General features: G+C 32.5%; 2 protein-coding genes across 2 annotated transcripts; one reads left to right on the forward strand and one right to left on the reverse strand.

Annotated features, from left to right (window-relative positions):
* The first annotated feature begins 64 nt into the window (after positions 1-64).
* Bub3 lies at positions 65-14,003 on the forward strand. The gene is made up of 4 exons (XM_965202.4): positions 65-380; positions 12,641-13,167; positions 13,642-13,781; positions 13,837-14,003. Exons 1-4 carry the CDS (start codon positions 186-188, stop codon positions 13,968-13,970), a joined length of 996 nt encoding a protein of 331 aa, XP_970295.1. The 5' UTR covers positions 65-185; the 3' UTR covers positions 13,971-14,003.
* On the reverse strand, positions 14,001-15,081 carry LOC658774 (uncharacterized protein). The gene is made up of 3 exons (XM_965134.3): positions 14,946-15,081; positions 14,721-14,897; positions 14,001-14,251 (listed from the first exon to the last, which is right to left on the reverse strand). The coding sequence occupies exons 1-3, from the start codon at positions 14,995-14,997 to the stop codon at positions 14,022-14,024; spliced, it is 459 nt and encodes a 152-aa protein (XP_970227.1). The 5' UTR covers positions 14,998-15,081; the 3' UTR covers positions 14,001-14,021.
* Between the last annotated feature and the right edge of the window lie 59 nt (positions 15,082-15,140).

Raw genomic sequence — 15,140 nt, forward strand, 5'->3', positions numbered from 1 at the left:
TTAATTTTTACAAATTGGTAAATATTTTTTTGCATCACTCTGTACAAACGGCGGCAACCAATCACAGCGCCCTTGCCCGTAAACAATATTTAGGTTATGTTAGTGACAGTTAACCTCTCACCAAACGTTATATTTTTATTAATAGCCGGTAAAGTTGATAAATATTTGGCAAAATTGCTGAAAACATGAAATCTCAGACCGAGTACAAGGTAAAAAGTCCGCCAGAAGACGCAATTTCGTCGGTGAAATTTGGCCCCAATACCAATCAGTTTCTGTTGGTCAGCTCTTGGGATGGTACTGTGCGGCTATATGATGTTACTACGAATAATTTGAGGCATAAATATGCCCATGATGCTCCAGTTTTGGATTGCTGTTTTACTGTAAGTGTTTTTTTCTTTTAACAAAAGTGTAAATTGTGCTCAATTTTTGTCGGTTTTTCACAAGACACAATAAGAGAGCAGATTAGAATTGACTACCGTTGTTGATGAGCTTTTTTGCCTTTGAATTACATGAAACACTTATTTTCAAAAAAGTGGATTTTTTTTTAATCTTACTCTAGCAAAGTTTTATGGACTTCTACATGACTTAACAACCTACAAAAGTTGCTAAAAGTCATTTTACATAATATATCAATTTTTCACAAGAATGAAAAATTTAAAATTTTTTGCCTAAATTTAGCATAGCCATATTTATGGTGAACAGTTTTATTCAACAAAAAAATTCATAACTCGAAAACTAAAAGTCGTAGAGCAATGCGGTTTGTTCCATTGAATTCAGCGGCTCATTTTCTGTATTCTACGAACTTTTCATGAGATTTAAAATTTTCAGTTTTTTTGCTAAAATTTCCTGAGTAATACTTACTTACCTTCAAAGAGGTGAAAAAAAATTTTTTTTTAAATTTACTCCAGTAAATTTTTATGGACTTCTACATGTCTTAACAACCCACAAAAGTTGTTTTTAGTCGACAAAAAGTCCATATGTTCGATTTTTAGAAGTTTGATTTTTCAATTTTCGTCGCAATTTTTGTCGATTTTGGGTACCCGGAACTTTTGTCAAGCAATAGCTCCGGAACTATCAGAGATAACCCCATGAAGTGTATTATCGTTGGAAAGCTCTTTAAATTATCTATCTTTTTCAAAAAAAAATATTGTTCTCCGACTAATAGTTTTCGAGCAAATTGGAGACAAATGCAAAAATTGGAAAAATTTTAAAAAATTCATAACTAAAAAACTATTGGGAATTTGGCAATTTTCTCGATGCCAATCGATTCCCCGGATCATTTTGCATAGGTTTGGATCAAAATAGTTCCACTTTTTTGAATAGTTTAGCCAGAAATGAGAAAATAAAAAAAATTAAAAAAAAGTTAACACCCCCCCCTTAAAATCGGTCAATTTTTAAAGTGTCTCTAAATCAAATAAAACCGATTCTATCTTATAGATTTTGATGTGCTCTTTCCGATCTAAAAAAGCATTTTCTCCTAACTCTTTTAGTTTGGCCGTAATCGGCGTTTGAAAATTTAAAATTTTTTTGCGAGATATCGCCTTGAGTCCTATGCCATTTTGTAGAGTTTTTTATTCCGGTTGTCCTCCATTTTTCCGTTTCTCGATAACTCTAATAGTTTCGCCGTAATTGGCGGTTGAAAATTGAAAAAAAGTGAAAATGGAAACCTTTTTTTGCGTTTTTCTCGGAAACTGTAAGACTTAGAGCAGCGAACAAAAAAACATCTGATAGCGCTTAATTTTATCTATTTTTTCGACCAAACCCGGAGCCGCTCCGGGCAACGGTTCCGGCTACAGAGGCGATCAAAGTTTTTCACTAAAAAAATTCATAAAAAAAAAACTAAAAGTCGTAGAGCAATGCGGTTTGTTCGGTTGAATTCTACGGCTCATTTTACATAATATATCAATTTTTCACAAGAATTAAAAATTTAAAAATTTTTGCCTTAATTTAGGGTAGCCATTTGTCATAGTGAAAAATTTTATTCATTAAAAAAATTCATAACTCAAAAACTAAAAGTCGTAGAGCAATGCGGTTTGTTCCATTGAATTCAGCAGCTCATTTTCTGTATTATACCAACTTTTCACGAGATTTAAAATTTTTAATTTTTTTGCTAAAATTTCCTGAGTAATACTTACTTACCTTCAAAGAGGTGAAAAAAAAATTTTTTTTTAAACTCACTCCAGTAAATTTTTATGGACTTCTACATGTCTTAACAACCCACAAAAGTTGTTTTTAGTCGACAAAAAGTCCATATGTTCGATTTTTAGAAGTTTGATTTTTCAATTTTCGTCGCAATTTTTGTCGATTTTGGGTACCCGGAACTTTTGTCAAGCAATAGCTCCGGAACTATCAGAGATAACCCCATGAAGTGTATTATCGTTGGAAAGCTCTTTAAATTATCTATCTTTTTCAAAAAAAATATTGTTCTCCGACTAATAGTTTTCGAGCAAATTGGAGACAAATGCAAAAATTGGAAAAATTTTAAAAAATTCATAACTAAAAAACTATTGGGAATTTGGCAATTTTCTCGATGCCAATCGATTCCCCGGATCATTTTGCATAGGTTTGGATCAAAATAGTTCCACTTTTTTGAATAGTTTAGCCAGAAATGAGAAAATAAAAAAAATTAAAAAAAAGTTAACACCCCCCCCTTAAAATCGGTCAATTTTTAAAGTGTCTCTAAATCAAATAAAACCGATTCTATCTTATAGATTTTGATGTGCTCTTTCCGATCTAAAAAAGCATTTTCTCCTAACTCTTTTAGTTTGGCCGTAATCGGCGTTTGAAAATTGAAAAATTTTTTGCAAGGTATCGCCTTGAGTCCTATGCCATTTTGTAGAGTTTTTTATTCCGGTTGTCCTCCATTTTTCCGTTTCTCGATAACTCTAATAGTTTCGCCGTAATTGGCGGTTGAAAATTGAAAAAAAGTAAAATGGAAACCTTTTTTTGCGTTTTTCTCGGAAACTGTAAGACTTAGAGCAGCGAACAAAAAAACATCTGATAGCGCTTAATTTTATCTATTTTTTCGACCAAACCCGGAGCCGCTCCGGGCAACGGTTCCGGCTACAGAGGCGATCAAAGTTTTTCACTAAAAAAATTCATAAAAAAAAAACTAAAAGTCGTAGAGCAATGCGGTTTGTTCGGTTGAATTCTACGGCTCATTTTACATAATATATCAATTTTTCACAAGAATTAAAAATTTAAAAATTTTTGCCTTAATTTAGGGTAGCCATTTGTCATAGTGAAAAATTTTATTCATTAAAAAAATTCATAACTCAAAAACTAAAAGTCGTAGAGCAATGCGGTTTGTTCCATTGAATTCAGCAGCTCATTTTCTGTATTATACCAACTTTTCACGAGATTTAAAATTTTTAATTTTTTTGCTAAAATTTCCTGAGTAATACTTACTTACCTTCAAAGAGGTGAAAAAAAAATTTTTTTTTAAACTCACTCCAGTAAATTTTTATGGACTTCTACATGTCTTAACAACCCACAAAAGTTGTTTTTAGTCGACAAAAAGTCCATATGTTCGATTTTTAGAAGTTTGATTTTTCAATTTTCGTCGCAATTTTTGTCGATTTTGGGTACCCGGAACTTTTGTCAAGCAATAGCTCCGGAACTATCAGAGATAACCCCATGAAGTGTATTATCGTTGGAAAGCTCTTTAAATTATCTATCTTTTTCAAAAAAAAATATTGTTCCCCGACTAATAGTTTTCGAGCAAATTGGAGACAAATGCAAAAATTGGAAAAATTTTAAAAAATTCATAACTAAAAAACTATTGGGAATTTGGCAATTTTCTCGATGCCAATCGATTCCCCGGATCATTTTGCATAGGTTTGGATCAAAATAGTTCCACTTTTTTGAATAGTTTAGCCAGAAATGAGAAAATAAAAAAAATTAAAAAAAAGTTAACACCCCCCCCTTAAAATCGGTCAATTTTTAAAGTGTCTCTAAATCAAATAAAACCGATTCTATCTTATAGATTTTGATGTGCTCTTTCCGATCTAAAAAAGCATTTTCTCCTAACTCTTTTAGTTTGGCCGTAATCGGCGTTTGAAAATTTAAAATTTTTTTGCGAGATATCGCCTTGAGTCCTATGCCATTTTGTAGAGTTTTTTATTCCGGTTGTCCTCCATTTTTCCGTTTCTCGATAACTCTAATAGTTTCGCCGTAATTGGCGGTTGAAAATTGAAAAAAAGTGAAAATGGAAACCTTTTTTTGCGTTTTTCTCGGAAACTGTAAGACTTAGAGCAGCGAACAAAAAAACATCTGATAGCGCTTAATTTTATCTATTTTTTCGACCAAACCCGGAGCCGCTCCGGGCAACGGTTCCGGCTACAGAGGCGATCAAAGTTTTTCACTAAAAAAATTCATAAAAAAAAAACTAAAAGTCGTAGAGCAATGCGGTTTGTTCGGTTGAATTCTACGGCTCATTTTACATAATATATCAATTTTTCACAAGAATTAAAAATTTAAAAATTTTTGCCTTAATTTAGGGTAGCCATTTGTCATAGTGAAAAATTTTATTCATTAAAAAAATTCATAACTCAAAAACTAAAAGTCGTAGAGCAATGCGGTTTGTTCCATTGAATTCAGCAGCTCATTTTCTGTATTATACCAACTTTTCACGAGATTTAAAATTTTTAATTTTTTTGCTAAAATTTCCTGAGTAATACTTACTTACCTTCAAAGAGGTGAAAAAAAAATTTTTTTTTAAACTCACTCCAGTAAATTTTTATGGACTTCTACATGTCTTAACAACCCACAAAAGTTGTTTTTAGTCGACAAAAAGTCCATATGTTCGATTTTTAGAAGTTTGATTTTTCAATTTTCGTCGCAATTTTTGTCGATTTTGGGTACCCGGAACTTTTGTCAAGCAATAGCTCCGGAACTATCAGAGATAACCCCATGAAGTGTATTATCGTTGGAAAGCTCTTTAAATTATCTATCTTTTTCAAAAAAAAATATTGTTCTCCGACTAATAGTTTTCGAGCAAATTGGAGACAAATGCAAAAATTGGAAAAATTTTAAAAAATTCATAACTAAAAAACTATTGGGAATTTGGCAATTTTCTCGATGCCAATCGATTCCCCGGATCATTTTGCATAGGTTTGGATCAAAATAGTTCCACTTTTTTGAATAGTTTAGCCAGAAATGAGAAAATAAAAAAAATTAAAAAAAAGTTAACACCCCCCCCTTAAAATCGGTCAGTTTTTAAAGTGTCTCTAAATCAAATAAAACCGATTCTATCTTATAGATTTTGATGTGCTCTTTCCGATCTAAAAAAGCATTTTCTCCTAACTCTTTTAGTTTGGCCGTAATCGGCGTTTGAAAATTGAAAAATTTTTTGCGAGATATCGCCTTGAGTCCTATGCCATTTTGTAGAGTTTTTTATTCCGGTTGTCCTCCATTTTTCCGTTTCTCGATAACTCTAATAGTTTCGCCGTAATTGGCGGTTGAAAATTGAAAAAAAGTGAAAATGGAAACCTTTTTTTGCGTTTTTCTCGGAAACTGTAAGACTTAGAGCAGCGAACAAAAAAACATCTGATAGCGCTTAATTTTATCTATTTTTTCGACCAAACCCGGAGCCGCTCCGGGCAACGGTTCCGGCTACAGAGGCGATCAAAGTTTTTCACTAAAAAAATTCATAAAAAAAAAACTAAAAGTCGTAGAGCAATGCGGTTTGTTCGGTTGAATTCTACGGCTCATTTTACATAATATATCAATTTTTCACAAGAATTAAAAATTTAAAAATTTTTGCCTTAATTTAGGGTAGCCATTTGTCATAGTGAAAAATTTTATTCATTAAAAAAATTCATAACTCAAAAACTAAAAGTCGTAGAGCAATGCGGTTTGTTCCATTGAATTCAGCAGCTCATTTTCTGTATTATACCAACTTTTCACGAGATTTAAAATTTTTAATTTTTTTGCTAAAATTTCCTGAGTAATACTTACTTACCTTCAAAGAGGTGAAAAAAAAATTTTTTTTTAAACTCACTCCAGTAAATTTTTATGGACTTCTACATGTCTTAACAACCCACAAAAGTTGTTTTTAGTCGACAAAAAGTCCATATGTTCGATTTTTAGAAGTTTGATTTTTCAATTTTCGTCGCAATTTTTGTCGATTTTGGGTACCCGGAATTTTTGTCAAGCAATAGCTCCGGAACTATCAGAGATAACCCCATGAAGTGTATTATCGTTGGAAAGCTCTTTAAATTATCTATCTTTTTCAAAAAAAAATATTGTTCTCCGACTAATAGTTTTCGAGCAAATTGGAGACAAATGCAAAAATTGGAAAAATTTTAAAAAATTCATAACTAAAAAACTATTGGGAATTTGGCAATTTTCTCGATGCCAATCGATTCCCCGGATCATTTTGCATAGGTTTGGATCAAAATAGTTCCACTTTTTTGAATAGTTTAGCCAGAAATGAGAAAATAAAAAAAATTAAAAAAAAGTTAACACCCCCCCCTTAAAATCGGTCAATTTTTAAAGTGTCTCTAAATCAACTAAAACCGATTCTATCTTATAGATTTTGATGTGCTCTTTCCGATCTAAAAAAGCATTTTCTCCTAACTCTTTTAGTTTGGCCGTAATCGGCGTTTGAAAATTGAAAAATTTTTTGCGAGATATCGCCTTGAGTCCTATGCAATTTTGTAGAGTTTTTTATTCCGGTTGTCCTCCATTTTTCCGTTTCTCGATAACTCTAATAGTTTCGCCGTAATTGGCGGTTGAAAATTGAAAAAAAGTGAAAATGGAAACCTTTTTTTGCGTTTTTCTCGGAAACTGTAAGACTTAGAGCAACGAACAAAAAACATCTGATAGCGCTTAATTTTATCTATTTTTTCGACCAAACCCGGAGCCGCTCCGGGCAACGGTTCCGGCTACAGAGGCGATCAAAGTTTTTCACTAAAAAAATTCATAAAAAAAAAACTAAAAGTCGTAGAGCAATGCGGTTTGTTCGGTTGAATTCTACGGCTCATTTTACATAATATATCAATTTTTCACAAGAATTAAAAATTTAAAAATTTTTGCCTTAATTTAGGGTAGCCATTTGTCATAGTGAAAAATTTTATTCATTAAAAAAATTCATAACTCAAAAACTAAAAGTCGTAGAGCAATGCGGTTTGTTCCATTGAATTCAGCAGCTCATTTTCTGTATTATACCAACTTTTCACGAGATTTAAAATTTTTAATTTTTTTGCTAAAATTTCCTGAGTAATACTTACTTACCTTCAAAGAGGTGAAAAAAAAATTTTTTTTTAAACTCACTCCAGTAAATTTTTATGGACTTCTACATGTCTTAACAACCCACAAAAGTTGTTTTTAGTCGACAAAAAGTCCATATGTTCCATTTTTAGAAGTTTGATTTTTCAATTTTCGTCGCAATTTTTGTCGATTTTGGGTACCCGGAACTTTTGTCAAGCAATAGCTCCGGAACTATCAGAGATAACCCCATGAAGTGTATTATCGTTGGAAAGCTCTTTAAATTATCTATCTTTTTCAAAAAAAAATATTGTTCTTCGACTAATAGTTTTCGAGCAAATTGGAGACAAATGCAAAAATTGGAAAAATTTTAAAAAATTCATAACTAAAAAACTATTGGGAATTTGGCAATTTTCTCGATGCCAATCGATTCCCCGGATCATTTTGCATAGGTTTCGATCAAAATAGTTCCACTTTTTTGAATAGTTTAGCCAGAAATGAGAAAATAAAAAAAATTAAAAAAAAGTTAACACCCCCCCCTTAAAATCGGTCAATTTTTAAAGTGTCTCTAAATCAAATAAAACCGATTCTATCTTATAGATTTTGATGTGCTCTTTCCGATCTAAAAAAGCATTTTCTCCTAACTCTTTTAGTTTGGCCGTAATCGGCGTTTGAAAATTGAAAAATTTTTTGCAAGGTATCGCCTTGAGTCCTATGCCATTTTGTAGAGTTTTTTATTCCGGTTGTCCTCCATTTTTCCGTTTCTCGATAACTCTAATAGTTTCGCCGTAATTGGCGGTTGAAAATTGAAAAAAAGTGAAAATGGAAACCTTTTTTTGCGTTTTTCTCGGAAACTGTAAGACTTAGAGCAGCGAACAAAAAAACATCTGATAGCGCTTAATTTTCTCTATTTTTTCGTCCAAACCCGGAGCCGCTCCGGGCAACGGTTCCGGCTACAGAGGCGATCAAAGTTTTTCACTAAAAAAATTCATTAAAAAAAAACTAAAAGTCGTAGAGCAATGCGGTTTGTTCGGTTGAATTCTACGGCTCATTTTACATAATATATCAATTTTTCACAAGAATTAAAAATTTAAAAATTTTTGCCTTAATTTAGGGTAGCCATTTGTCATAGTGAAAAATTTTATTCATTAAAAAAATTCATAACTCAAAAACTAAAAGTCGTAGAGCAATGCGGTTTGTTCCATTGAATTCAGCAGCTCATTTTCTGTATTATACCACCTTTTCACGAGATTTAAAATTTTTAATTTTTTTGCTAAAATTTCTTGAGTAAAACTTACCTTCAAAGAGGTGAAAAAAAAATTTTTTTTTAAACTCACTCCAGTAAATTTTTATGGACTTCTACATGTCTTAACAACCCACAAAAGTTGTTTTTAGTCGACAAAAAGTCCATATGTTCGATTTTTAGAAGTTTGATTTTTCAAGTTTCGTCGCAATTTTTGTCGATTTTGGGTACCCGCAACTTTTGTCAAGCAATAGCTCCGGAACTATCAGAGATAACCCCATGAAGTGTATTATCGTTGGAAAGCTCTTTAAATTATCTATCTTTTTCAAAAAAAAATATTGTTCTCCGACTAATAGTTTTCGAGCAAATTGGAGACAAATGCAAAATTTGGTAAGATTTAAAAAAATTCATAACTTAAAAACTATTGGGAATTTGGCAGTTTTCTCGATGCCAATCGATTCCCTGGATCATTTTGCATAGGTATGGATCAAAATAGTTGCACTTTTTAGAATAGTTTAGCCGCAATTGAGAAAATAACTAAAATATCTTTCAAAAAAGCATAGTGAGCAATCCAACATTTTTTTTAATTATTTTTTGTATCTAACTGAATCATAATAATAAAAAACGTGGTAACAGTACTCAAAATATTTAAAACGGTGCCACGTCCGATGTTAAAGAAGCGAGCGACTGAAAATTGTGGAAAATTCTCTATTATCACACCACACAATTTTTCCAAATCTTGGTCTTCCTTTGCTGTCAAGTTTGGACGAATCCTTCGTATTTTTTGCACACTGGCTTGAAGTTTCTCAGCTTCTTGAACCACCGAATCGCACATAAAAATCAAAAAAACGGTACTGGTCTAAAAGTAACACCCTCTTACAATTTATTTTCCTACTCAAAAAATTATTACGTACAAAAATTAACAGCACCATAGCAGCGTCTGCAAGAAGTCTGTAGAAAATCGAACCGGGAAGACTAGCAGTTGCCAGAAACATGTAGTCCAGATTATTGACAAGGTACAGGGTTGTGAATGAAATTATTAGGGCCATAGGCCACCCGAAAATATCATTAAACGTGTCAACTGTGTCTTTAAGGAAACAGAACATTTGCTCAATACTTTGTCCAAGTTGCAATTCCTTGCACACAGTTCTGTTCAAATTGCTGTATTCCACCAGAATTATGCTCAAAATCCAACTAAGAACCGTGCTATAGGCAAACATCAAAAAAAAGTGAAAATAGGCCACGTTGTATTTTTTCAAATAATAAACAACACCGAAATAATTGGCCCAAAAGTACATAATCCAGACCAGAATTACAGCTGAAACTATAATGCTGGTTGTGGCAATGGTTGCACTTCGCCCACTTTGCCCATTTCTGTTGGTCATGGTGTTAAGGTCATTTAAAAGTTTGTGCCATTTTTCCCGTTTCCATAAAACCCCAGACAAGGTGGTGATTAAATTAAACGTGGACAAGTTGAGTTGGATTAAAATAAGGACGCTCATTTTAATGTGGTGGAACTGTGAGTACCATTTGTTGTTCAGGAATGTTACAATTGTTAAAACTGTGCTGGTTAGCACAACAAAGCTGCAATAAATTTTGTGCGAAGTTGATGCTAGTGGGGTTGTTGGGCGGAAGGGGATAATTGTCAGGAATTTGCAAAGGGAGTAAAGGACGTATTGTGATTTTGGAGCCATTTTAGGGAATGGTGGTAGTAATTACTCCAATTGCTATTAATGTGATGTGTAAACAGTTTATTTAAATGACAAAAATGCTTTCAAATGAATTACATAAACTATTAGGTAATTGGAAAAACTTTTATCTCGAAAGGACGTTTTTTTTTTGTTTTTTAATTTTAACTTTAGGCATAATAGTGAAAAAACCTAAAAAAAATTTTTATTTTTTTTTTAATTAATTTTTGACTTGCTTTGTTGTCTGTCTGTCTGTTTCATATTTTTAGGGCCAAATTTGAAAGTGTTCCCGTTGTCCCAATGAACTGAAATTTTGCATACTTACGTAATCTGCGTGAGAATGCAATCCTATGTGGTTCCTTGCTTTTTCTGATTTCAATTTTTTCGTGAACACTTCATTTTTATATATTCCATATGTATTTTTTTAATAAATCGGTTAAACAATTAACAAAGAGATTATTATCCCCGAGACGAAAACCGAGTGAAAAAAAACTAAAGTACAGTATTGTAATTGTTCTTTTTTAAAGCTTTTATTTAACTTGCGTTGTTGTCTGTCTGTCTGTTTCATATTTTTGGAGCCAAATTTGAAAGGGTTCCCGTTGTCCCCATGAACTGAAATTTTGCATACTTACGTAATCTGCGTGACAATGCAATCCTATGTGGTTCTCTCCTTTTTTCTGATTTCAATTTTTTCGTGACCACTTACATTTACTTGCAATTTGCTTTAAAAAAAATGAACCTATTGATTTTTTTTTGAACTTTTATTAATTCGAGAGGGTTGTAAAGACGTACAAAAGTCCATAAAAGTTTGCTACAGCGAGTTTAAAAAAAATTGTTTTTGAAGGGAATAACGAATCTAGGCCAACTGATAAAAAGGGATTATTTCTACTAATCTACTTTTTTTCACGTGGTAAATATTTTATTTAAATGATAAATGCTTTCAAATGAATGATTTTATAACTTTTTCTTTTTTTTTAAACTTCTTTATTTTTTGACTTATTTTTGAAAAAATATTAAAAAAATTTTAAAATAAAAAATATTTTGAAAAACTAAGATAGGGCGACGAATCTCCATTTCTTGCTGATCACAAAGGTATTTTTGTTTTCAAAATTCGATAACGGCAAAGTTATTAAAAAGCGAATTTTGTAAACACATTTTTCAAAATTTTAATAAAAAAATGTCAATTTTTTTTCCAAAAAAGTATCACTTTGGCGCAAATTCTAGTTATTTAAAAGACTCAATTTCATTTTTCGATTTAAAATTAGATTACAAAAATTTTTGCCACACACTTGGTTTAACTCTGTCGTCCCTTTTAGCCTTAAAGAGTAATTAAACTGATAGCATCTAATTTTTAAGAATGTAAACTAGAAAAAAAATACTTTCAATTGAATTGTAGTTACAAACAGTTTAGATAATTGAAAAAAAAACAGTGATTAAGGTTGAAGGGGAACACGTTTTAGTGCGTTTCTAAGTCGTCAGATGGCGCGGATTTATTTTTCTATTATCTTTTCATCTATTCACTTTTTTCGAAAACGAAAAATAGTTTTGATCATAGAATCGTAATTAAATTTGCGTCAACATAACACTATTTAATTTTTTGACTTATTTTTGGAAAAAAAAAATTAAAAATTTTTAAAATAAAAAATATTTTGAAAAACCAAGATAGGGCGACGAAACTCCATTTCTTGCTGATCACAAAGGTATTTTTGTTTTCAAAATTCGATCACGGAAAAGTTACCAAAAAGCGAATTTTGTAAACACGATTTTCGAAATTTTAACAAAAAAATGTCAATTTTTTTTTAAAAAAGTATCACTTTGGCGCAAATTCTAGTTATTTAAAAGACTCAATTTCATTTTTCGATTTGAAATGAGATTAAAAAAATTTTTGCCATACACTTGGTTTAACTCTGTCGTCCTTTTTAGCCTTAAAGAGTAATTAAACTGATAGCATCTCATTTTTAAGAATGTAAACTAGAAAAAAAATACTTTCAATTGAATTGTAGTTACAAACAGTTTAGATAATTGAAAAAAAAACAGTGATTAAGGTTGAAGGGGAACACGCTTTAGTGTGCTTCTAAGTCGTCAGATGGCGCGGATTTATTTTTCTATTATCTTTTCATCTATTCACTTTTTTCGAAAACGAAAAAACGTTTTTATCATAGAATCGTAATTACATTTGCGCCAACGTAACAGTTTTTTTGTTTTTTGACATATTTTTGAAAAAAAAATATTTTTTTTTAAAATAAAAAATATTTTGAAAAACCAAGATAAGGCGACGATTCTCCATTTTTTTCTGATTACAAATATATTTTTGTTTTCAAAATTGGATAACGGGAAAGTTATCAAAAAGTGAATTTTGTAAACACATTTTTCAAAATTTCAAATTTTTTTTTCAAAAAAATATTTTTATGAAAATAAACTAGAAAAAACAAACTTTTAAATAATAAAAAAAAATGCGTTCAACGCCAATTTCTTAGGAAAAAACCCGCATTTTTTCCAGGACGCCGTCCACTCGTACAGCGGCGGCCTGGACAACACCCTAAAGTCCTTCGACTTCAACACAACCACCGAAAACACCGTCGGCGCTCACGCAAATGCCATCAAATGCGTGGAATATTGCAGTGAAGTGAATGGAATTTTAACAGGAAGTTGGGACCACCACATCAAACTATGGGACCCACGCACGCCACTGTGTAGCGGGAGCTACAACCAAGGCGAAAAAGTCTACACAATAAGCGTCTGTGGCGAGAAACTGGTCGTTGGAACAGCCGGCCGAAAAATCCTAGTGTGGGATATTAGAAATATGTCATACACTTTACAAAAACGCGAATCTAATTTGAAATATCAGACGAGGGCGATCAGGTGTTTCCCTAATAAGCAGGGGTTTGTTTTGAGTAGTATTGAGGGGAGGGTGGCGGTTGAATATCTAGACACCAATCCTGAGATTCAGAAGAAAAAATATGCCTTCAAGTGTCATAGAATTAAGGAGGATGGCATGGAAAAAATTTATCCAGTGAATGCGATCAGGTGATTTATTTTTGTGTACGAACTAACTGAAATCTTGCACACATACGTAATCTCCGTTTTATTACAACATATACAAATATGTGACAGTATGTGTGTTTTAGACCTCAGAATAATTACGTTTGCGGATGTACAGTCACGACCAAAAAGAATGACACCCCCAAATACGGTCAATGTGTACGTTTGGCTAACTTACATTAACTTGTTTGTTGAAATTTATGACCTTAAATGCTACCCCGCCCGGTTTGTAGCGGTGTCATTCTTTTTGATCGTGACTGTACACAAAGTTACGTCAAAAATGACATTATGAGAATTTTTAATCAAGTTTTTGTACCAAAGTTCTTCCTATTTTTATTAAACTAGAAAAAAAATCATCAAATTTGGTCGAAAATCACCAAAAATTTACCTTTAATTATTGCTTAGTTGAATTATTTGTTATAAAACTGTAGAGATTTGTTACGTTTATTATGTTTTCAGTTTTCACCCAACACATAACACGTTCGCAACCGGTGGTTCCGACGGTTATGTGAACATTTGGGACGGTTTTAATAAAAAACGCTTGTGTCAGTTCCACCAATATCATACATCAATTACGTCACTTAGTTTTAGTCACAATGGTAAGTTGGCATTGGCAACATTGTTCTGTTTTTTGACGGTCAGGGTTGCCAACAGGTTCTGTGTTGGCCATTGCATGTTCCTACTTTTTGGAGGAGGAAAATCCCCCAAATCCGCTACCGGAAGACGCCATCTATATTCGAGCTGTCACAGACCAGGAAACCAAACCGAAATATAGCAGCAATTCATAATTTTTTGTATTAATAAAATTTACAATAAGTGTTTTATTTTTTTTTATTTTTTCAAACAAATGGGAACATTGTCGCAATTGCGACGACTAAAAATAATGGACGAAATTTTTGCCCTGAATTACAGGCGTCGGCGTCGTTGCAACTTTGAACGCAACCTCTTGCATATCTGTTGTCGTAGTAAAAGCCCCCACAGTGTGACATTCGGACGATTTCTGTGTCTGTGGTTAAGGTTCCGCTGTCTAAGGCACAACCTCGCACTGTCACCGTGTCCCCATTATCGTCTGCGAGCCAAAACACAAAGTTTAAGGGCTGTCTTTATGCAACGAGCGTTAGCGAGTGCATACCTAGACACCCGAGAACTTCCAATTTTTTTTGTTTGAACATTTTAATTTAAAACACGTTGGGAAACGCCTTTTAAAACAAATGTTACCAACAAAAAAAATAAAAATACAGGGTGATTCAAAAGTACCGTACAATTTCTCGGGAGTTGATAAAGGACGTCAAACTGAATTAAAAGTTCCTTTGACAAAAAATTGTTTGAGCCTTTTTTCACGTGTTATTGCTTGCCAAAGTTCAATTTTTTGGTGCTTCAGAAAAAATATATTTTTTTTTTACTTTAGTTTGCGGAAATAAAAGAGCAGCAATTGACACGGTTGCTAAGGAAAACAAATAAAAAATATATAAAAACAATTTTTTTATAAAAAGTTTAGAAAAAAAATTGACTTTTGCATCACCCTGTATTTAATTTACCAAAAACTCCGGTTATTTTCACACAGGAAGTGGCCGGAAACAAGCCATCGCGTCCTTTCCGGCCGCCCATACAGGGTGATTCGAAAACATCCAAAGTGTAGTTGTTGTGAAAAGGGTCCTCACAAGGAGGGTAATCCCTGTTGATTGAGACACATTTGAAGCAATCGATTGCCAACACTGGAAAAATCGCTCATGGAGTAATTTTGTGTTTATGACAACACTTACCGGCTGTTATTTTCAAAAAAGTGAGAAGGGACAGAGATTTTTTCAAAGTCATAACACTGCGGCATTTATTTTTTGGTGCAATAACGAGGTTAAAATGAGAGGGAGGGTGAAATTTATTGATCGCGTTTCGTGGCCGATCAATATTTTGTCTGCTACGAAAATTAATGTAGCTACAATGAAAAAAAAATAATATAT

This window comes from Tribolium castaneum, chromosome 7 (genome assembly GCF_031307605.1).
Source record: "Tribolium castaneum strain GA2 chromosome 7, icTriCast1.1, whole genome shotgun sequence".
Classification (NCBI taxonomy): Eukaryota; Metazoa; Arthropoda; class Insecta; order Coleoptera; family Tenebrionidae; genus Tribolium; species Tribolium castaneum.

What these genes read in the sequence shown, in the direction of transcription:
- Bub3 (XM_965202.4), top strand. Translation starts at nt 186, where the DNA reads ATGAAATCTCAGACCGAGTACAAGGTAAAAAGTCCGCCAGAAGACGCA. An exon ending in TTTTGGATTGCTGTTTTACT is followed by an intron (nt 381 to 12,640) that starts GTAAGTGTTTTT and finishes CATTTTTTCCAG; the next exon opens with GACGCCGTCCACTCGTACAG. An exon ending in TATCCAGTGAATGCGATCAG is followed by an intron (nt 13,168 to 13,641) that starts GTGATTTATTTT and finishes TTATGTTTTCAG; the next exon opens with TTTTCACCCAACACATAACA.
- LOC658774 (XM_965134.3), bottom strand. Translation starts at nt 14,997, where the DNA reads ATGACTTTGAAAAAATCTCTGTCCCTTCTCACTTTTTTGAAAATAACA. An exon ending in TTTTTTGAAAATAACAGCCG is followed by an intron (nt 14,898 to 14,945) that starts GTAAGTGTTGTC and finishes CGATTTTTCCAG; the next exon opens with TGTTGGCAATCGATTGCTTC. An exon ending in GAAAATAACCGGAGTTTTTG is followed by an intron (nt 14,252 to 14,720) that starts GTAAATTAAATA and finishes TTTGGCTCGCAG; the next exon opens with ACGATAATGGGGACACGGTG.